The following is a 25,061-nucleotide window of genomic DNA, read 5'->3' on the forward strand; positions in this document are numbered from 1 at the left end:
CGGTGTTGGGGTACGGTGCTGGGGTACGGTGCATCCAAGAACGGGGCTGGGGTACGGTGGTGGGGTACGACGTGTACACGTATGGGGCTGGGGTACAGTGCGGACATGGTGGGGGGTACGGTGCTGACATACGTGGGTACGGTGCTGACATATGTGGGGGGAGAGGGGGCTGTGCGAATGCTATCTCGGGCACAAGTTTACCGGATACGAGTGGTACGGCGTTTGCTCCGTACGGGGCGTTTTCCATGCGCTTGTGTATTCGGAAGGGCGGGACGGATCGTACTTGCGCGCTCGGACTTCAGTTTTACGATTTGTACGTGAAATTGTCCAGCTCCCTCTCGTAGACCTTTTCCCGAAGCGATTCGTATGTATTTTTCACGTACGAATCGTACTTCACCGGTTGTACGGGACTTGTACGATTCGTACATAAAAAAATACGGATAAGAGTCGTAAGGTAATTTTTTTTAACGGATCGGAATCAGCACCTCTGTGTTTGAAAATACCACTTTTAGAAAGTATGTATTTTCTTGCTCAGCCATCCAGTATGCCTCAGCTGGGTTTGTGGATTGACTTTCTGGTTTTGGGATGACAGGGGCTGGGGAGGAGCAGTGGCTCCAGGGAGTCTAGATGGGTCAGGGATGAGTTGAATAGACCTGGGCTGCATTTAGAGTAAGGGGAGGAGATTTCCTTTCATCTGAATGGGCCTGGTCTGCCTCTGACAATGCTGTCTCCACCGCCTGCCAGGAAGCTCCACCAGGGAGGGCATATCTGGTTCTGGCTGGGCACAGACACTCTCTGCTCCCAGAGAACAAAGGATTTTGGGCTATAAAAAGTTGGGCCCAAACCTCTAAACTTTAGAACTGTTTTGGAACCAAGACGACTGCCAAGAACAAGAGCGGGAGAACCTGTGAGGAGGAACTACCACTTTGCTGAGTGCTTTGCCGTGTTGGCCTTCAGTGACTGCTTCTGTCTTGGCCTGAACTTTCTGTAACTTCTTTATTGAGTATCTCTAAGGGTCTGAAATAAAACTCGCCTCCTGTTCTGAAGTCTCAGGGACTGCAAAGACTTCACCCACCTCTGGGTACCGCTTCTGGAACTGCTGTTTCAGTTGCCACAGAGAAGGGAAAGGCACCAGACTCCATCACCAACTCCATCACTGGCTCTGTGTCCTGATGGCACCGCAGATGGCACTGCAGATGGCACTTTCCGCAACTCACACCCCAACCCTAGTCTCACAGACGACCGCCGCCGCAGCCACCGAGCTTCACTTCGATATCCTGATCTCACAAACGCCTTCCCTGCAGCTGACTTTGACACCCGTGACCACATCATGGCTAGGGGCACTGCTTGCAAGTCTCACAATGCACCGCCAAATCCCACACAGCCGTCTGGGCCGACCAACGCCAGCTCCCACTAACCGGCTCTGTCGCCTGGTCCGCAACCTGCCAGCACCACATCAAGCACTGTCTTGCCCTGCACCGTAAGCCTTGGTCTCACTGATGCTGTCTGTATGATCGTCACCGAGCCGCTGCCTTCACCGCATTGAGAGGACACCGCACCCTTCACCGCTTCCATTTTGCAACGCAACTGCGATGATTGCCACGAACGGCTCACACCAACGTGTCAGCCAGAACAAGAAAGGTACTGTTATCAAGTCTGTTCATGCTTTCCCTGGCCCGTACCAACGCGGTCGGCTGGAACAGTTAGACTTTGTTGTTTTCAGCATCGCGGTAGCCCCAGACAGAGCTACCTACTCGTACGAATTGTGGATTTTTATTGTTTTGGTCTTGTTTTAAGTACATAAAATATTGGATATTTTTCTAAACTGGTGTGGTGTCCTTTTGTAGTGGCTTCACTGTATTAATGTTGGTTTTGTGCAAATGCTTCACACACTCCCTCTAAGATAAGTCTGACTGCTCGTGCCAAGAAACCAAGGGGGTGAGCAGGGGTTATTTTAGGAGTGTAGTCCCTTATCTTGACTAGAAGGAATGGTCCCTACTTGGACAAAGGTGCAAACCCTTGCCAATTAGAGACCCCCATTTCTAACATGCCTCATATCGTGATCAGGTGGAGGAGCTCTTGAATCGAATAAACCATCTCGAAATGTATTCTCCACATCCAAATCATTCTCTACGAATTCCCTTTCTTTTTCTTTCTCATTTTCTTTTCAGCCTTTCCATCTACCAGCTCACAGCATTTCCCACACTTTTCTCTGCATTCCCCATTGGGAATCTAACCAATACAGTACAGCATTTCTACCCTAGCTCTTCATTTTCTTTCGATCCTTTTCAATTGTTGTATGATCCCATTCATTCAATGTTTCAAAATGTGCAAGTTTAGCTGTTTAGTTTTCTTGCAAACAAGGGATCATTCAAAAGAAATTGTGATATTGTTCCATTCTTTTCACCACAAACACAGATGAAGTCCAAAATGTAACATAATTTTATAGGTAGGAGAATTCGCTGCAGGTAATTTCTTCGGTTCATTGATAGAATATTGACCCCCAAAATATCCCCATACACAAAAATCGAGTTTTAAATATCGATGTCAAAAATATTGACACCCATTATAATTGTAAGTACAAAAATAACGGCAACAAAATATCGATGTAAAAAATATAGGTGTACAAAATATTAATTTTAATATATGTATAAAAAATGATATTAAAAATAGTAAATAGTTAAAATAACTTAAAGATAAATAAATTAGATTTAATTTACATTTTAAAAAAATTAACAAATAAATATAATTAAAAAAATCTGAACATACTTATATAAAATGTAATAAATATGTATATTTACTTTAAAATAGCCAATACATTATTAATTTTAATGTATTTTTTAATTGTATATATGACAATTAAAAATATATAGATATATATTTATATATACATACACCAATAACATAAAATCTAATAAAACAATTATATTATTAATTAAAACTTTAAACTTAAATGTTCCACTTCAGTGAGAGCAACAGTTGGGAAACTGTTGGATAGCGGAGGGGTAAAAAATACTATTCCCTCTCCAGTGAGTTCAACAGTGGAGAAAGTGTTGGATAGCAGATCTGTGAAAAATTCTATTCCCACTCCAGTGAGTGCAACAGTAGGGAAAGTGTTGGATAGCGGAGGGGTAAAAATTACTATTCCCACTCCAGTGAGTGCAACAGTATCGAAAGTGTTGGACAGCGGAGGGGAGATAATTACTATTCTGACTCCAGTGAGTGCAACAGTAGGGAAAGTTTTGGATAGCGGAAGAGTAAACATTACTATTCCCACTCCAGTGAGAGCAACAGTAGGGAAAGTGTTGGATAGCGGAAGAGTAAATATTACTCTTCCCACTCCAGAGAGTGCAACAGTAGGATAAGTGTTGGATAGCGGAGGGGTAAAAATTACTATTCCCTCTCCAGCGAGTGCATCAGTAGGGAAAGTGTTGGATAGCAGAGGGTTAACATTACTATTCCCACTCCAGTGAGTGCAACAGTAGGGAAAGAGTTGGATAGCGGAGGGGTAAAAATTACTATTCCCACTCCTGTGAGTGCAACAGTGAGAAAAGTATTGGATAGTGGAGGAATAAAAATGACTATTCAAACTCCAATGAGAGCAACAGTAGGGAAAGTGTTGGATAGCAGAAGAATAAATATTACTATTACCACTCCAGTGAGTGCAACAGTAGGGCAAGTGTTAGGTAGCGGAGGGGTAAAATGTACAATTCCCACTCCAGTGAGTGCAACAGTAGTGAAAGTGTTGGTTAGCGGAGGAACAAAAGTTACTATTCCCACTCCAGTGAATGCAACGGTAGGGAAAGTGTTGGATAGCGGAGGGGTAAAAAATACTATTCACACTCTAGTCAGTTGAAAATTAAAAACAAACAAAATATCACCAACACAAAATATTAAAACAAAATAAAATCAAAAATATATAAAATATTTAAAAAATCTAAAACATAGAAACATATTATAATGTTAAATATATATTACAAATACCTAGAAATATTAAATTAAATACATTTAAAACTGATTTACAAACAAATAACTATTATAAAGTAGAAATTATTTATAAACAATACATTAATTATTACATAGATTTAATCTTTTTTATTTCCTACCCTCTAACACCGCACAATTCACAACACATATCTAAATTTAAAAAAAATGTACCTCCATAATTAACATGACTAACTATCAATTAAAGCAATATTATTAATTAAAAAACAAATCAAAACCTATAAAAATTAATTTACTCCCCAAACATTACACCTATAAAACCAAATCTCACACACAAACAAAAACATAAACAATTACCCTAATTAATTATCAATTGATGAATTAATAATAATGGTCAACTAAATATTAATAAAACATAAACTACTTTCCACCCTCTACCCCTGTAAACCCCACAACCGACACCTGAAAATCATTACATTTTCGTAATTAATGTAATAATAATTAAATAATATCAATTAACAACTACTTAATTATAATTAAAAATAAATTACTTCCCACCCTTTACCACTATAAACCCCACAACTCACATCTAAAATTAATTACACAATTACCATATTTAAATTTTAAATAATTAATTAGCATTAATTAACAAATAATTATTAATTAATGAAAAATTAATTACTTCCCACCCTTGAGCCCAATAAACCCCACAACCCACTCCCCAAAAAATGAAACAATTAACATAATTAATTGTCAATAATTAATTAATATTAATTAACAACCAATTAATAATTAATTAATAATAAATTACTTTCCACAATTAAAACTATAAAATCGAAATTAAATAAATATGACTAAATAAAAAATAATCATTAATTACTTATAATTAAATTACTTCCCAACCTATTCCCCTATAAACCCACAACCCGCTACAGAAATAAAACATGCAAAATGTAATTAAAATAAAATTGATAACTACTAAAAATGTAACACATATATTAAAAAACAAAAACAATACTTATGCAAAAAAATAGATCACATACATTTAAAATGCATACTAAAATACATAACACTAATTCAAAAAATGATATTTTGCACAATTATATTTTTGCAAATGATATCAATGACTTCGATATTTTAAAAACCCATATTTCTTACCACAAATTCAATATTGTTGACCACGATATTCATGCTGTCGACATTTCTGTGTCACGATATTTTCAACTCGATATTTGTGTATGTCGACATTTCCAACTCGATATTCTCTCTGCATACCATTTTCTTCCCCTCAGTAATGGGAATAGAAGGCTTTTTCAATGCAAAACCAATTTTTGCTCAATCTAACTCTTCACAAACTATATGATATATGCTAACCAATCAATCTTTGCACGGCTACAGTAAATACCAACCAATCACAATGCAACCCACAGCAATAATCAAGCAATTACAGCATCTCAATTTGACAAATTGTCAATCCCATTGTCAAAATGCTTTCAAGAATGTAAACATGGTGGGACCCCCTGTTGTCATCCCGGAATATTCACTGTACACTGTATTAATTGTATTGGCTGTACTGGGCGGGAATGTACTTTGCGGAAACAGGAGACATGTACACATGTTAACCAGATCAACAATACCATGTTTTGTTATTTACCAATTGCCAATAAAAATATTTAAAAAAAAAAAAATTAAACACGTAGACAAACAATACAATCCCAAATTAACACAATTTTTACTCTGCTTTCCCTAAAATTAATAAAATGGTAGTCAATCTTGCTATTAAAAGATAATAGTCCTCTATGGCACCATCAAACACGCTAAGGCAGGTTATCCACCAGCGGTAACCCAGCTTTGATTGGCGCACGCACACCAGTGCACTAAAGAAAAAACAATCACCAATCTTGATTACTATGGACTTGCAAATGGTCCTTTAGTTACTCAGAACCCTACTATAATGAGATACTTAGCAGACAATTATTACAAATAAATTATCTATCTCAAAATCTTGGATTTCGAAGATACCCGAATAGACACAATAGTGAGCATCACTAATCTAACTCAAAGAGAGGACAAAGTCGTCAAATCACCATAACTAAGACTCCTAGGGGCCGATTCCGATCCGGCCGGAAAAACTACGCGCCGTACGCGTGTTTGCCGCCTGACTCATACAGCTGTACGAGCGAGCAAGTACGATGTGAGCTACATGAAATTCACCGACCGACTTGTTTCCGGATCCGAACTGCTCCGTACGTCTCGGTCGTAAGCTAACCGTGGCGTGCAATGGATGCGATTCATGACCGAGCCAGTACGATGCACGCGTCGGACAGCCTGTGTGAGCCAGAGTGTCCGGCTCGCAAATTGTCCGGGTGGTTGCCTTTGGGGGTCCGAGTCGGACCCCCTGTCACCCGCAGCCCTACGACTCGGACACAGACCAACACAGGCATGTACGGTGCAGATGGCACCGATGCGTACTCACTATAGGGGGCGCCCTTGTCCGCGACGTACCCATTCAGTCAATGGGAGCCCATGTACGTTTCCCATTGACTTCTATGGGAGTCCGACCGAATCGAGTCTGACAGCATACGGCCGCATCGTACTCGCTCCGTCGGACTGCAGGACTCCGGCTCGGTCGGAAAACACTCCGGATCTGGCTCGGTCAGAGTGCTTTCCAACCCGGATCGGAATCGGCCCCCTAGTAGCATAACCATAGAGCTAACACCCACCATATTTCATGACACCACAATAAGCTGCACCCATAAACTACAAGTACCACAATACATTTGGTGAATGCCAGACTCCAACACAAAGTATTTGACATACAAACACACATACTCTTTTGTTCAAGAACTGCTTCAGGACACTGGAACACTGCAAATAATTAACATTATCCACACTATGGTGTCGATTCCGATGTCAGACGGACTCAGGTCCGTCCAACATCGGTCAGGAGCCGTAACCGACCTGCTGTCGTCGGTTACGGCCCTGCAAGTACGATGCGACCGAACTCGTACACTTCACAATGCAAGCATGCATTCCCAGCGGAATGCATGCTTGCATTGTGAAAAGCAGGGGTGCAGTTTATCCCTGCACCCTGTGGCCGACACCACAAGGTTCCTGCCACCGGGTGCAGGGATCAACAGCCTCGCACCCATGGGGGCCCTACTGGGGGCCCCCAAAGACAGGTTCCGACTGCCTTTTCGTGCCAGAAAGACCGGCATGAAAAGGCAGTCAATCACTGCCATCGTACTCCCTCGGTCATAAAGAGGCGGGTGGGGGAGTACTGAGGGATTTCCGGACGGCGGACGGGCTCTCCGAGCCTGTCGTAAGCCATCCGGAAATCCGAGTCGGATTCCTTTCCGACCGAGCCCATCAGAATGGCTCGGTCAGAAAGGAATCCGGCTGACACATTCCGATTCGGTCGGAAGGGTTCCGACCATCGTTCGGAGCCCTTCCGGACGAAATCGAAATCGGACCCTAAATGAGCTAAGACTGTAGACTGACCCATAGTGGGGTAAATTTAACTCTATTGTGCTACTGGCATATTCCTCTAAAACAGATGGCGCTGTTTTATCAGTTAATCTAAGCATTAAGCACCTGCACAGGATTGGGGCAGTGTTGTCCTTAAGAATATAAAAAGAAACATGGCCCCCAATTGATTAGGATTGTCGACAAATCAAATGGCATAATCAGTTAAACATACCTTCTAAGACCACATATAAATTAGAAACCATGAAGGTCTATTACATTTTAAAGTTCATTACAGAAGGCAAAATATGGTTAGTCTCACAATAAGATAATTTCATATCACATCAACATGATGATTGACATAAATTCTCCCTCTATTGAACAAGTCCAAAATATGCAACAAACCAATGTGAGTCTGCTTCCTGAAAATCAGGGAAAGCAACACTGGCTCACATCTAAAATGAGCCCTCTTTTATAGCAAAGTAAACAGCAAACTAATAAAGTCAACATGAGGTTTACAAAATGATACACAGGCTCAGCAAATCATAATACAGGATAAAATGCAACAATACCTAATACCCTCTGGCAAATGAACTATAATTAGTCCCCATTTGCCCTAAACTCAGTGGACGTAACAATACAAATCTTGTACACACAAAACAATGAAAGACGTATGAAATTATTGGGCTCACTGAACTTCATGCAGGCAGAAACTTGAACAGCAACATTTAAGGGGAAAGTTACCTCTAGAGCTTACCACAAACAACATTTCATTAGACAGTAAATGACAGAATCACAAAACATATTGGATTTAATGACGGTTAGTGCACATTTCACTGCATGTGGAAACAGTAAGACTGAAAACATGTACCCAGTTGGAATAAAAGATGGAGTCGGGACTAATTTAGCTTTTTTAAGAAAAATACTATTCTGTAAATTGCGGAAAAGTATTTTCTCATGTAAATCATTCATGTCAATTAAATAGTCATCATTCATTGGTTCAAAAATTGGTTTAACACCTGCGATAAATGCAAATAAAACTCCAACAGACCCAACGGAGAAGCATTGTGCATGACGCGAGTGGCCTGCAACCTTCAATGATTCATGTCTAAATAATGACTCAAAATTGAGTGCAAATAGAATTTTGGGGGCGACGGAGATATTTTTATTTGTATTTATCGGCTAATTATGTGGCAACTTTTGTGGCAAATTAGATAAATCCACAATCAAGCATTAAATGCAGCAGCCCCAAAACGTTATTAATCCAGTGGCCCTCACCACTCTCCATTGTTTTGTCAGCAATTTATTCATGAAAGGTAAACAAAACCTAAGTATTCTAATTCCAATCTGTGCTCATTGTTAAAGGCAGTTAGGATTAAAACACTTTTATGAAGCAAAATCACACAATTGGATACATTTGCAAACTTTTTCTTTAGACCAGGGTATTTCTTACAGAATAAGTCAAGGAGAAACCCTTAGATCTGGGCATAGTACAACCTGCTATAGATGTCACCCCACTCCAACTGTAGCTATGACTTACTTCTTCCTCTTAATATATCGATCATCACTCAGCAACAGAAAGTTTAAAGTTCCTTGCCTAATTTTTTCTATCTGTTGATTATCCATTCAACTACTGTGGTCACTAACTGCACTTGAGATTAGGGGTACCCTGGAACTTGCATGATACATTGAGGTACACATGCATTATGAGGCTCCTGGCTGGCAGAGTAATTGTTTTTGTTTTTTACTAAGTTCCTCGGTCTCTGTTGGACCAATTGGGGTGTCAAGTTAGTCCTGGCATAGCTGTGGGTGGGCTCCTGTAGTCATATGTTGGCACAATGGTTGCCTGTGGGTGGGTGGGGCATGGGTTGTTTGTTTTTCATGTTTTTCCTTGAGAAGGGTTTTCAGGTTCATACCAGGGGGTTATAGCCATCTTCGCATATGGACATCACAGAAACAGGGATGTCAGAACACACAATCCCATGACTGTCAGTACTAACTATAAACTTCTCTCCTGGAATGTTCGAGGACTTGACACCTGTAACAAACGCTACCTAGTGCTGTCACTACTCACACAACATGGGGCTAGTATAGCGTGTCTCGAGGAGACCCACTTAACTGAATCTGAAGCTTGGAATAAAATGGGGTGGGCAGATGTATTACGCTAATTATTCATCATTCTCTAAGGGGGTGCTAGTGTGGATAGAACCTGGGAGTACCATTCGTATTGACATATATGGAGGCTGATGTAGAGGGCTGATATATTTTGATTCAAGGTACATTAGATGGCCAGGACATGGTAGTCATTAACTCATATGCTCCTAATACTGATGCTGACTCCTTTTACCCTACAATGGTGGATATAATGGTGGATACCCCTGGGATTGATACATTCTGGGTGGGCGACTTTAACTGTGTGATAAATGAGGAGTTGGATTGTTACAAAACTGTGTAAGGTTCTTGCATTACAATTCGCCCCTGAAATTGGCAGGCTGGTCCATCCGGACCAGTGTGAGTTCATACCCGGGCGGAGTACTACCATTAATATTTGACATTTAATACATGTCCTGCATGAAGTAGAAGACAGAGATGGGGAGCTGGCTTTGGTGTCAATTGGCTTTGCCAAGGCATTTGACACCGTGAATTGGAGGTACCTTTTAGCGGTCCTGGAGGACATCAGTTTTGGTCTGCGATTTTAGAAAATGGTGTGTGTCTGTTATAAACGGAGCCCATGGCTAGGGTCCGGTTGGTTAGACTGTGCTCCATTCCTCTGAAAGTCGAGAGGGGCAAGCAACAGGGGTGCCCATTGTTGGCCCTGTTGTTTGCAATAGCACTGGAACCTTCAGCCCTGAAACTCGGGAGGGGCGTGGCGAGGTGGGGAATCCGAGTGGGAAAAAAAGGATAATTTAATCTCACTTTATGCAGATGACCCATTTTTTTATTTGCGACTCTGAGAGAGTCGCATCCCTTGTTTTTAAAGCAGTTTGACCCATTTAGGGACATTTGTGGACTGTGTATTAATATGACTAAGGGCCCAATTCTAATCTTGCTAGGAAAGCCCTCCGTACATCTCGAATCCGGAAGGATTTCCAAGCGAGACGTGGTCCGGGAGTCCGGACGAGCAAGTACGATGCTGCTGTATGCTTACGGACTCAGTTCGCTTGAACTCCTATTGAACTCCATGGGAGCCTGTGTGCAGACGCGTACACAGGCTCCGATAGCAGAAAAGGGGTGGGTGGGGAACAGCGTACACCCTGTGGTGGGCACCCCACAGTGCCCGCCACACTGTGCATGCCTGGATCGGGGCGACCTATGTGCACACTCCTGTGACAAATTCGGAGGGCCCCGGGTGAAGGGGGGCCTGCTACGGCCCCCCGAAGTACGCTTTTGACAGCCTTCTCGTCTCGCTGAGACTGAGGCGATGCGGCTGTCTGAATCGTGCATCGTACTCGTTCAGTCGGAATACGGCTCCATAGTGCAGCAGGATTGGCCTACGAATGAGATGCACGGACAGGTTCGGGTCCTAGAAATTATTCGGTTGGCACGTTCGTGATCTTCGCATCGTACTTGGCCGTTCGGACCTGTGTACGATTTGGTTGTAAACAAGGGCTACGGATCGGATCTGGGAAAGTAAAATCTGATTTGGAGACCTTCCGAAAAACATCGGAATCGGACCCTAAATCTTTGCTATTCCCCCTGGTCCGGCTGGTGATGACCCCACTGCACTGCTGATTTTGCCATTGCGCTGGGAGACTGACCACTTCCGTTATATGGGGATAATGGTGGCACATACACCTCAGAAGTGGACCCAGTATAATATTGCTTGCATGACAGAGGGCCTGACGAAATCTGTACAGTTTTTGAACTCATATCCCCTCTCTCTTATAGGAGTGACAAAAATGGTGTTCCTTCCACGCTGCCTTTACACTCTACAGCACTCTTTGGACACAGTACTTATGGCAGTTTTTAAGCGGCTATACTCCTTATTAACAATGTTAGTATGGGCGGTAGGTCGGAGCAGGGTCACCCATGAGATTCGGCACCTACAGTTGGAAGTTGGGGGATTGACACTGACCAATATGAAACTATACTACCTAGCATCTCAGCTACAACATGCAGCACACTGGTTGTCTGATGGGGAAAGCTGGGAAAAGTTTTTACTCACGGATGACTCTTGGGAGGAGACGTTGTCACAGTTGCTTCATCATGGTGGGAGGAATGAGCCGATGGTGCCATATTTAATTACCCATATATCATCATTATGGAAGCGTGCAGTGAAGGTGGTGCTCAGACGTGCCCCCTTCGCACAAGAGTTTAATTTCTGGGATCTCCCAGCGTTCTGTCTGTTGTCCGGCGCAGTTGATACTAGCGCCAGGAGTGCTGGTTGGTGCTTGACTATGGGTGACCCTTACCCCAATTACATGTTTATCACATTTGAGGTGGTACCGGAGACCTTTGGAGTGGAGCAGGGCCTGTTTCTAACATATGCAAGAATTGTGGACATAGTGCGAGAGGTCTGGCCTACATACCAGGATGTGCCCCTTTTCTCTGAACTGTTTCAAATGTTACACTTTGTTCACACTTATACAGAGCCATGACTGTAACCAACTGTAAACCAGGACCCTATTTCAGGCTCGAGCAATGTGGGAAGAAGAACTGGGTACACCATTAGAAGACACACAATGGAAAGGAGCTTGTGCACTTGTTAAGCAAGGAATGAGTAATGCGCTGTCAAATTAGGACATTTTAATTATATACACTGCACATATGTCACCCCTGTGTCTGCATAGAATAGACCACCAATGTCAAGGTAGACCTGCAACCTTCCTTCACTTAGCCCGGCACTGTCCCTTGGTGCACGCTTATTCAGTCTGACGATTAGAGGGCATCATGGGTATAGAAGTGAAATTAGATCCAGCCACCTGTCTCTTGGGGACAGTCAGGAAATGCAAGAACAGGTAAATGGAATGGAAAGGAAAGGAAATGTATACAAATGGCCCTGCTACTAGTGAAAAGGTGTGTTGCCATTTCATGGATGGTTCTGTTAGGGCCCAGGGGTGAATCAAATATGTGACAGGATGGGCAGTAGCCGAAAAGATGCGACTCCGTCAGTGTAGGAGGGGTGGCCATGCACAGGAGAATTTGCCACCATATAGTCGGAGACCCATGCTAGCTTTGGAGCGATCAAGGAGAGTTTTGCAGACAACAGACAGGAATCAGAGGATTAAGATTTGAGTGCAACCTTTTAGTAATGTGCATTCCTCTGCCTGCTAATCGAGGGAGCCAGACCAATACCTAAGTTGGGTTGGTCAATTCTAAATGTATTAAATATATTGAAAATGTAGCTCATTGCTAGGTCTTAGAATGCTTGGTTCACCTCTGAGTAACCAACCACTGTGTAGGTAGTCTAGTATCCCCAGTCCCGATGACTCGCCATGTGACTTCCTACACTTTGGGCGAGAAACATGTTGACTATTCACATTTATCCACCTCTGAACATTACATCAGCTGTGAAACTTACCATGTTTTTAATTGAGACCAGTGGGCTCGGAGAAACAAATTGGTTTTGGAGCACCACTGTGCTTAAATTTAGCCTTCCACATACCACTTCACTACACACTTTTCTCACACCTACACCATGAGGCCCCACACTTGCACTTCACCTAACGGCTTGGGAAAAAGATCTCTGCCAAAGAGACCCTCATAGGCTGCTCGTCAAGCATTGCAGCGCCAGCCTGACGAGCAGCAAGCCCTATGATGAAGCATGACACCCAACTGGGTGTGTGAGGCCCCCACTTCTCAATGTGGGAGACACCCGGTTTCCACCTTAGAGTAGGGGTGTTGACCAACCCAGCCTCCTCCTCCTCCTTCCCCCACAGAAACTGCATACTCCTTCTCCTATACGTATTCTTTTGGGCTCGTATGCTGGACCTTTAAACACCCCTGATTCCCCCTTTGTTAAGAGTACAGGAGAATTTGCCAACCTTACTAGCTTTGGAGCGATCGAGAAGAGTTCTGCAGACAACAGGCAGGAATCATAAGATTAAGATTTGAGGGTAACTGGGGGGAGGCAGGCAACTATCTGGGAGAGAAGGATTAACAGGCAATTCTTCCTACTGTGATGTTCTGCACACAACCGTCCCTCTAAGTGGAATTTTTGCTGTTTTGTGACATATATATTGGATGATGACCTAAATGTTTGAATTTATTACTGGTGAAATGTATGTAATGTACTGACTGCGTATATAGAAAATGGATACATTTAAAAAAAGAAGTGACCAGGACCCATCTAAACCACCCAAACCTATTAATTCTAGGAGACTTCAAAATATGGTTTGATGAGAAGAATCTACCCACAACGTTAGCTATCACAATACACCCTGAGACTTTTGGCTCCAACAAATTATTTCTGGCCCAACTCACTTTGTGGATACAGTCTGGATGTCCTATTTGCCCCGTGGGTCAGCTCAAAATGTCATACAACTCATCCATTAGCTGGAGTACCCACAACAAACATCAACATCCACCATTTGGATTATTAACTTCTGACCTGGCGGAGCGAGGGGTAGGTTCTCGGCATCGTTCTCCGTGAGAAGTGACGTTAACTTTTATTAATGTGTATTCTTCTGCCTACTAGTCGAGGGAGCCAGATCAATAGCCAAGTCGGGTTGGTCAATTCTAAATATATTGAAAATTGCTAGGTCTTAGAATGCTTGGTTTACATCGGAGTAACCAACCACTGTGTAGGTGGTGTAGTATCCCCAGTCCTGACGAATCGCCACGTTATTTCCTACACTTCGGGCGAGAAACATGTTGACCATTCACAGTTAGCCACCTCTGACCATTACATCAGCGGTGACACTTGCCATGTTTTTAATTAAGACCAGTGGATTCAGAGAATAAATCGTTTTGCAGCACCACTGTGCTTAATTTTAGCCTTCCACATACCACCTCACTAAACATTTTCCCCACACCTACACCATGAGTCCCCACACCCGCACTTCACCTCACAGCTTGGGAAAAAGATCTCCGCCAAAGAGCCCCTCATGGGGTGTCCGTCAGGCATTGCAGTGCTGGCTTGATGAGGATCAAGCCCTATGATGAAGCATGACACCCAACCGGGTGTGTGATGGCCCCACTTCCCAATTTGGGAGACACCCTGTTTCCACCTTAGGGTAGGGGTGTTGACCAACCCAGCATCCTCCTCCTCCTTCCCCCACAGGAAGTGCATACTCCTTCTCCTACACGTATCATTTGGGGCCAATCTGCTGGGCCTTTAAGTGATTCTGATCCCCCTTTTGTGAAGTGACCAAGACCCATCTAAAACACACAAACCTATTAATTCTAGAAGACCTCAAAATATGGGTTGATGAGAAGAATCTACCCATAACCATAGCTATCACAACACACCCTGAGACCTTTGACTGCAACAAATTGTTTCTGGCCCAACTCACTTTGTGGACATAGTCTGAATGCTCTTTTTGCCCCCGTGGGTCAGCTCAAAATGAGAGACAACTCATCCATTAGCTGGAGTGACCACAACAAACATCAACATCCACCATATGGATTATTAACAACATCAAAAGATTTGAAACATAACTGAACATACCACAATGCGAGTAGAGAAAGTGAAGGGATGAAAAGGACAAAAACTCTGCACCACTATATTAGAGCCTTGGAAGAACAATTAAAACCACAAAAAGACAACATTACTCAAAATTCTTAACTGAAGTCAACTGCCCACAAAGGTACTTCAGCAGAATCTAGCGGAAATCCGCAATTAAGAGTGCCAAAACAGAAACACCACAATCATAAGACTTCTGTGAAAAATCACCACAGAATTGATCTAAAAAATTAGAACGATATAACATTATCCTAAGAAAAGAAAAAAAACACCACCACACCAACATATGGCTCAGCCAACTTAAAAAGCAATCTTCCACTACTACATACTTTCAATACCCTCTCAGAAAAAGATTTCCTTGACAATATAATTGCAGGCACACCATTAAGATTACCTCAGACCCAGCACCTCCAAAAATCTTCAAAGATATCCTTCACACAACTTGTGCAGCGGAGGTAGCTAGATGCTTAGTCAACCAGTCTCCCAAAAGTTAATTCTCACCGAGCTGAAACCCTCCTATATTAGACGACTGGCCAAAAAGGAAAACCCGAGCAAACTACAGGCCTATATGAAATTGACCACTCTTAGGAAGAATTTGAAATAGCAGCGTTTACTCAACTTTCACAATGTACAGAACAAATGACTTCATGTCAGACCAACAGGCCGGCTTTAGACCAGACAAAGACACATATTCAGCCATCATATCCATTGTGGATTACAAGAACAGAGTGGCTGTCCTATTGCTTCTGGACTTATCAGCTGCATTTGACACTGTCCACAACCACACTCTACACCACACTATGAAGACTTCATTTTGGAAAAAGTGAAAATGTTCTAAAATGGATTGCTTCTTACCTCAGTACCAGACAAATTGTAGTTTGCCTCCCCCTTTCCTATCATCTCCTTACACACAACACTGTGTGTCCCTCAGGGGTCCATCATATCAACTCCTTATTCAACAACTACCTAACCCCCTTACCAACATCACCTATTAAAACTATACAGATGACACGTAAATCATTCTTGAAATGGAAAAACTCTGAAACTCAAAGGATGACCACTGCCTTCATGCCCAACAAGCTACATACTATGACCGTATCTTTACATCTCACAATGACATTCAGACTCATGCTGATAGTAACAAAGCCCATTCTGCAGATCTCCTCACCATATCTCCCTCTAACCATGTCAGATGAGCACAACAAACTTTAAACAAAATATCAGGTTGGACAACCCAGTGCACTAACCTGCTAAGTAGACTATGAGCAGAAGCTGTTAACCTACTGAAAACCATAAACTGTGTGTCTCTCTCACACCTCTTCAACCACCATATGGGCAGGTACTGTATTCCATAAAACAATAACTGCACCTTAGCACGCCGCACACATGACATGGAAACATTTCCCCACATAGGATGAAAAACAAAAACAAACACTCTTGCAACCACACACACTACATCGCGTAGCTTGTTGTCGATAGAGGCAACCACTTTGGCATCACACATAGGAGTGGTACTATATCATTGCTTCAATACAATATAATACAATGTCAGTAACAGCCACTTTATGATTGCATTTTTGAAATCCTTACAGTGTGGCCGTTTTAGCAAATATAGGTCTCTCTTTCCTTATAGGGAGTGTAAAATATGGAGTGTTCACAGCAAAAGTAAGGGTTTTCGGGACTGTGCAGCCTCTGTTAGTTCTCCAAGAGGAAGCACGGCAATTTATTTGTCAAGAAGAAAGGAATCCTATGGACAGGCTAAGAACTGGACTGGTCCAAACAAGTCTTTATCAGGCACAAGGTTCTTTCAATGAAGAGAAACTGGGAAAATCAAGATCTGATGATTTTGGTTAGGCTGTGTGTGGGTGACATATTGCCGGTCGCTAAGGTTAGGCCTACCAACACTGGTGGTACAGATATGGACTAAACTTAAATCTTAGTCGATTGAGTATTCAACATATTTCTCAGGCAGGGACTCCATGCTAGTCTGTTTCTGAGGAACCCTGAGAGGCCTAAAGACGTATGCCGCCACACCAATTCACACATTCCCTTGCCTTCTTACCAATGGACTCTCTGCTGCCCCAGAGCAAGTGCAAAACCTTTCAGGTTTTATGTCAAGACCGTAGAATGTCCCCCTGCCTATGGAAAACAAGAGAAAGATTGAAACAATTCCTCATATGTGATTTTGTGCCACAAGGGTCTCTACCCACTGATCAAAGATTCGTGTGACTGGCTAAGATGGATATTAATATTTAATGAGGCCTTATTTCTCTGCAGGCTCTCAGCAGGCTGCGTTAGGGTTGCTGCCTAGGTCCATGCACATTTGGGTGTCGCATGTCTAGAGTCACACATATTTTGAGCAACACCTTTGGTCAACAAGCCTTGGCAATGCCAATAGGTCTGGCTTTAAACGAGTGTTGTATGACAATGAAAAGCATTACCAATAAATAGCATAGGAAAAGATATGTATTTGTGTGGAAGCAAAGGACTAAAGAATAATGTTGGTGTAGGTTAAAAGGTCAGTTGGACTGTGAAACCTTACCAAAAAATCCATGTGAGTTAATGACTGCCCTCCTCCCATCTGTGCCTCTACCAGAGAATAACACCATAAATTATATAGTCATATAAGACACTTTAATAGCATTACAATGGCATATCTGTGCTCCTAAATACTCAAACTCAGGCAACTGGGCAAATATGCAAAATGATCACAGCTGTGTGGTGGGCAAGCATATTTTGGGGAAATTCTGCCCAATCAAAACAAATACTCCTGGCTCCCAACATGTCCTATTGAGGCTCACATAATTGTCTGGTGATAGCTGCTCTGTCAAGCCAGACCATACAAGTGAGTAACTTGGCATACAACTTTCATATTCTTCATTACTGGCAACCAACAGTAATGTACGCACGGTTCTAGAAAGAGGTAGCCCATTACAATGAAGGTTGTAGAAGTAGTCTATCTAGTCCATAAAAAGCTACATAAATGGAGAATCACATGAAACATTCCTGCAGGAGGTAACGTGTTTTGGTTGCATTTATTAAGGTGAGACAGTCTATTACAAGCAGTATAGGAGGATTCGACAGTCTATCACATGAGAGAAAGTCATTGGCCTTACTGCGTCTTGCAATGGGCTGCTGTCAGGACCCATCTGCGGCTCACCAGGGATCCACCACAGAAGTGGGAGCCAGTGTTTCTCTTCAGTGACACTATGTATTTAGCCGAGTATGGTGCCACAACATAGCCCCCAATGATCCGCGAAAGGTGATTCTGACCAGTACCTGCACAAAGAAAAGACGCACAATTTCAGTAATCATTTTAGAAATCCGAGGCCCCTGCAGACAAAATAACTTGCCAAGCGCAGGGAAAATTCTAAATATTTAGAAACAGGCTTGAACAAGAAACACATAAAATATAAGTGCAGGTGTACAGCAGTACAACTTACATGTGATCAACAAATTAACCTACGTTCATCTAATGATTGAGAAAACATCTAGTATCTAGTATACATTTGTGTGCTTAATAGAGATACCTACATGAACAGATCAGAGTTATGGATCTAACAAAAAACACAAGACAGTTTAAAAAGAAAAAAACATTTGAAACCACACCACAGCCAGTGCCCTCAGATACTGTGCCCGGAAGAATGACCACAGGCCAGGCAGGCTTCTGAGCACAATGCACTTTCTATGAGGAGAGTGGGGGGAGGAGATAACGTGGCCTAGAGGCAAAAGGAGATTTATCTTGGGCAAATCACATTGTCTCCCTGCGCCTCCTCAGTCAGGTCCCTTGTCCTGCTTCTAGTACAGCGGGGCGATTAGGTTCACAGTGTGAACCATCCGAGAAAATGAAAGAGCGAACACTTTTCATACAAGCAGCATGTTCAAGATACAATTGAATATACAAAGGTCCAGCGACCGCAGACAATGATTGTCATTCTTTGCCACTTTGAAAAACAGTTGGAGGGATACTTTCACAACTGTTCATTCTGACTTAGAGTAGGTGAATTTTTCCATAAATAGCATTTCATTGTTTTTTAATTGACAAGGAAGAAATCTTCTTTGAGGTGGCAGTGGGTTACTTCTACAAACCGCCTGCTTTGGGGTTCAAAGGAGGGAATTCTTGCTCAGTATCGTGACTGGGTGCCATTGCATAGAAGGGTGAAAAGAGTACATGACGTTTTAATCATCAGAAGCCCCTACCTGCATTTTTATAAACATATATGAGAATCGCAATAATTAAGTGTGCTGTCGGTTTTAGAATTGAAAATGTAGGAGCAGCTGGAACAGTTGTGGCGGGGGTCGTCACTTTTCCCAGCGCCAGGAAGTGCCGGTACTCTCCCTCCCAAAATAAACAAGCATTTACAATGCAATGGTCTCGGCATTGGTAAAGTTAGAGCTATTGGCATTGCTCATGACATTATTTTTGTTTATGTTTTTGTTTTTAAAACATTTAAAGAAATGGCATTGTTATTTACAATGTCAATAGCTTAATCACTCTCAAATGCAAGACCTATTGCATTTGCACCCACACACAGAGCCACCTACACACACACTGATTAAGCTATTGACATTGTAAACAACAATGCCGTTTCTCTACATGTTTTAAAAACAAAAACATAAACAAAAATAATGTCATGAGCAATGCCAATAGCTCTAACTTTACCAATGCCGAGACCATTGCATTGTAAATGCTTGTTTAAGTGAGTGAGGGAAGCACACGGAGGGTTGATTGTTGGAGCGGAAGCAACATGGAAGGTGCGCGTGGGAGGAAATGACAAAGAGGGTGGGGGTGGGGAGGACCTATACAGAGGGCATAGGGAACCGACACAGAGGGCAGGGGAAGCAACAAGGAGTGTGGTGGAATAAGTATCCAGAGGGGGAGGGGAGGAGAAAAGCACATGGGCGAGAGAGAGAGAAACATGGAGTGGGGCAGAAGGGTCCTGGGGGAGAAATACACGAGGGAGAGAGCTGGAAAAAGCACATGCACTCATGGAGTGCTTAACCAAAAAGAAAGCGCTAGTGCTTGGAAAGTAAGCAGTGGAAGGACACAAGTAATGTGCCCTTTCTCCAGGGGTGGGATAAACACAACAGGGAGGAGGAGGAAAGCCCACAAAAGTTAACAAATAAAAAGCAAGTGAGTGAGAGGGACAATAAGTCCAACCAATGGTAAGAAGTGGGCAGGCTTCTAGGCTCAATGTAAGCTGGCAATAGATCTTGCGCTGTCTGGTAGGCAAGACCTACAAAAGGGTACTGAAATTAAGCTCACACTCTAAATGTAAAGCAAGCGGGCAAAATAATATAGAAGGATTTTACAAAAGGCATTTCTACACAACTCTTTTACTAGCAAACTTTAGTCGAGGTGTTTTTTTATTGTTAAAGGCTGTTCAAATAGCCTATAAATGCATAGTGTGCTTGGCGCTAGATACAGACATGCTTCACAGATAACTGAGTGATTAACCCAAATGTGCTCCTGGTGGACAATGCTCCCAAGTAAAACCAGAAGAGGCTGGTACAAAATGATGGCGTGTTGTGCTAACCTGTGCTGCTTCAGTTATTTTGGAGGAATAAGGCACACTATCACTACTTTCACTCCTGAAGCCTTTCCACAAAATGTCTTATGAGCTGCCAATCCATTGTGGTTCCGCAAACAATAAGCAATATGCTCAATGGCTGTTCACAAACAGCCTACGTACGGCACTGCCAGAGCATTCATGCATGTAATCCATGTTCACGTAGGTGTGCCCACTCCAAGACGGCCTTCCTCAACGTATGATCTTAGAAGGCATAAGGAAAGGAGTAAATTGTAAGCCAGAGAAGGCAGTTTCTGCTCGTCCAGTCTAGGAGCACCCAATATACCTTTGCTCTTACCGTGCTTGAATGTTGCTATGCACATTTCAAATTTCACCCATTTGTTAGAGGTGGAAACGAAAAAGAAAGAATTTAGAGAAAGGGACCTCATGTTGGTGGAGAGCCAGGAGCCTGCTAATGTCCGTAGATCCATGTTCCTTCATTCACATTGACGATGGGAACCAAAGAAGAACTAAGCATTTGGTGGCACTGTTATTCACAGAGAACCTTGGTAGTGCTGCTGCTGCATTCACCCTCTTGCCCATCCCACAACAGATGGGCTCATTTTGTGAGAACGGGGATCCACATTTTGTGCAATATGGGCCCAGCACTTCTTTAGAGAATTGGACTTGATATCTCCTGAAATTGGTGATCTCGTGTTGCGTATGGCATTGCAAGTAAATGTATGTGTTCCATTTTCACAAAAATATACACATGCAGAGGTATTCACCCCAAGATTTCCTGTCTGCCCACCCCTTTCCAATAAGCGCACTGCGGATGTCTCCCAGTTAATTTGCCTTGCAAACAAGCAAGTCTTAATAGCCATTTCTTCCACAGTAAGGATTTTGCATGACACTAGGATCAGAGGCGCTAAAAGCAAAGCACTAAAATGGACAAATCAATTAAGCCAGTCTTAGGGGCTAGATGAGATTTTGTGCACTTTTATTTTAATTTCTCATCCACAGCAGAAACAAAAGCATAAATATGTATCTAGGGAGGAATTGTGGCCTACAGTACCATAGCTGCCGACTTCAGAGCTGGGGAACCAGTTTCGAATCCCGGCTTTGGCTCATCATTATTGGACTCTGGGCAGAGAACTTTATCTCCCCATGCCTTAAAAACGTGAAACTACTCAGATTCTCTAGTAAAGCAAAGTGCTCTAATGTCATTAGGCCAAGTCGGTGCGATGTAAAACAGCAACAACAAAAAAATAATAATAATTAATTGTCCAGTATACATTAGTGTTCATGATCAAAGAATAATGTACTTTTTGCGAAAACGAATCTAAGTTTTATTTGTGGCCTTCCCGTTGAGCAGCAACAAAGGGTTTGCCCTGTATACTGCTGCAGAACAGCATTTTTCGATGTTACACTATCTCCGAAGAAAAAAACGGATGTCGATTGGATCCAAAAATACAATCAAATACCAGTAACCGATTAAAAAATAAAACTGGTATTAATATAATTTTCTTCACAGGAGTTCGTTAAATTGCCAAACACCTCTATGCTTCCATTAAATTCAGGAAAAATAATTTGAAACTGTCAACTGAACGGTCCACTAGGGTTATGAGAGAACACCTCATGTTTACAAATAAAGAATGGAAAAGGGCAGTCAAAAAGCATAACATGTAGTTTCGTTTTTAAATGTAATGTTATAGCCCTCAAAGCAGAAACAAACCCTTTATATTTCTTTACAACCAGGAACATTTTCAGTCTTTTTTCTAAGTTTGTGTTCAAATTTTAGAAGATGCCAAACGCAGAAAGACGACTAACACAACTGTTGCGGATTTCCTGCATATTCTACAGAATGCACAATGGCACTTTTCAGGGAACACTAATAAAAGGAGCACCAAAAAGCACAGAAATACTGCAAATATAAATAACCAGAGCTCCAAATCAAATGTTTCGTACGGTAATGAGGGGGGACCTAGAGGGAAAAAGAATGGGGCTCATACTTAAAACAATGACACACCTAGTAGCTCAGCATAATTTGGCAGTGTTTGATCTCAAGATTATTCCTTGGTACAATATATTCGAAATCAGGTTGGTGGTCTCAGCGCGGCTACTGGAGCATGTGCCATGTATATTTAGATGTTGTGCGCTCCTCAAAGAAAACCTCTGGAGGCCCAACTATTTCTCTAACTTTTAAGTAAATAAGCTATGGCAAAAGTGGTGCACGCACACCAAAGCACCAGGCCAGACACACTGAGAAGGCTCACCTTGTTTAGGGGGTGGTGGTGATAGGCTGGGGGTACCTGTGGATTCCTAACCCTCCACCACTCACGTGACTCTTTGGCCTCTGCTCCCTGCTCTTCTCTCTTGCCAGAGGGTTGACCAGCCCCCATGAGGGCAGGAGAGCAGGACTGGGCCGGCACTGCGGGAGGTGAGGGATAATTTAATCTTGGGCATTCCTCCCCGGAACTGCAGGCTGGACAGGACGATATAGACATTGCTGAACTGACAACGTGGACTTTGCAGAGGACCAGCTCCGCGGCCAACTGCTGCTTCCGTTTGTGCACGCACCTTTCCTCCTGCCTCGAGCCCGAGAGTCGGACCTCCCTGGGTGCCACGTAGTGCGGCCCCTACGCATGATGGCAGCGGGGTTCCAGGCGGGCACCTGTTCACCCCAAGAGGCACTCGAGTTTCTGTGCCCTCCCAGTCTGGTTCCCGTGATCTTATGTGCAAGGGCCCCAGGAGGGGCAACAGCTACTGAAACTTGTGAGGTGTCAGGTGGGCCGGTGCAGGGAGCAGGCATAAAAGGAACAAGTAAATCCTCAGCATCAGCACCAACGAGCTCTAGATACAAGTCCTTTGCTCCGTCGTGACAGTGAGGCAGCTTTCAAACTTTGAGCAGCTGCCTTTCTCAGAGTTGACCCAATGTCTGAAAACCCGCCATGCCTAAAGGAGGCAGCCGTCGGGCCTTGTAATCAGCGTCAGCCATACTGGCCCATATTGGGCATTTGTTCCGGCGCAGTAGCATGACGTGGTGTTTGTAAGCAGTGTCGGACATGTTGACACACACAGGGCATTACTGCACAGTAATGCAGCCCATCCGCGCACAACACAGAGCAGGGGAGCGTTATTTCTCCTTTAAACTCCGGGGCAGCAGACGTAGAGAGTCAGTAGGGTTGGGGCACTGCTGGATGTTTACTGGAGCCGAGCGTCTGCAGAATGTGTATGGACCTAAGGGCACGAGCAGGCGGGAAGGTGAGATGTTAGCTGGCAGCAATGAAGCGTGACTGCAAGCATGAGTGACCTCCCAGCACAGAGGAAGACAATCCGTGAGAGCACAGAAGGACCCGAAAACAGCAACAGGACGAGAGTAAATTACTTCTAGGTCAAGAGGGCAAGAATAGGTGTGGCCGCAGATGGAAGAGCAGCTTTGATTCAAAACCGAGAAGTTTCATTGAGTTTATTGCAAGCAAAGAACAAGCCGAGGGCACCGGAAGACACCACCGCCTTTCTCCGAGGCTGAGCAGATGCCTCGGAGAAAGGCAGCGTCCTTTTCGGATTCGGGGGCGTGTTTTGATGTTGTCTCCTCCTTGAGACTTTTCGCAAAAAACACGCCCCCCGATCCGAAAAGGACGGGGCATGATTGGAGTGACGGGACCTCTTCTCCAATGGCTGGCCAGCATTTACTAGGCCAGCCAATGGAGAACAGGGCAGAAGAGGGGCGGGTTCAAGCCCCTCTTCTCCCAAGTCATTAAATCTCCGGACTTCCGGTCTGCCGACCGGATGGTCCCGAGACCTAAAAAGTGCCGGTACTGAGTACCGGAGAGCACCGGCCCATTTAAAGCACTGATTTGAAATCCTCCCCTCCTTCGTCGCATCGGAAGAGATGGGGAATTTGAATAGTTCGCGACAGCAGCAGGCCGAGTCGGAAACAGAGCCTTAGAATAAGATGGAGAATGACGTAATATGCAGATTGAGAGGGTTATGACGTGTGTGGCAGGACTCTTTCTGTGAAACCAATTCGTGTCACACGAGAGCCAGGCCCGATTCCACCCGAACACGAATGCATATGAAATTAGGAATGCAAATTCGGAATGTATGTACAGACATAGGGCCCAGAAAAACAAGCTAGCTGGATGGAAATAGTAATGAGAGCTTGCTCAAACACCACGTCCTCAGTTTAGGGACCCATATGTATTAACACCGTTCAACTAATATGGGTGAGAAGAAACAACTTTACACTTCCCTGGTGCAAAGAAAAATGACATTGTGGAGATCAGTCTTGGTAGGAAGAAGGGAAAAGTAGCATTAGTTTCTGTAACTTCTGCTTGCGTCCTCAAATGGGCATTTTTAGCACATTTTTGTAGCAAAGCAGGAGCCAAGCACAAGTAAATCCTGTTAGATCCATAGCAGCATCATTATTATTAAAGGTGCGTAGGATATCAGTGCAGGGACATAGTTTGACACATGGACCGGATGAAGAGGAAGAATGAATTCCAGCTGCTCTC

The 25,061-nt window shown here is 43.3% G+C and overlaps 1 protein-coding gene across 1 annotated transcript in view; it reads right to left on the minus strand.

Moving 5' to 3' along the window:
- Positions 1-25,061, minus strand: part of LOC146867305 (trypsin-3-like) — a 177,907-nt gene that overhangs the window by 124,859 nt on the left and 27,987 nt on the right. The window contains exon 2 of the mRNA XM_085614893.1: positions 18,151-18,313. Coding sequence (XP_085471019.1) covers positions 18,151-18,313 — 163 coding nt within the window. The remainder of the gene's footprint in view (positions 1-18,150; positions 18,314-25,061) is intronic.

Source organism: Triturus cristatus, chromosome 1_2 (genome assembly GCF_964204655.1).
Source record: "Triturus cristatus chromosome 1_2, aTriCri1.1, whole genome shotgun sequence".
Taxonomy (NCBI): domain Eukaryota; kingdom Metazoa; phylum Chordata; class Amphibia; order Caudata; family Salamandridae; genus Triturus; species Triturus cristatus.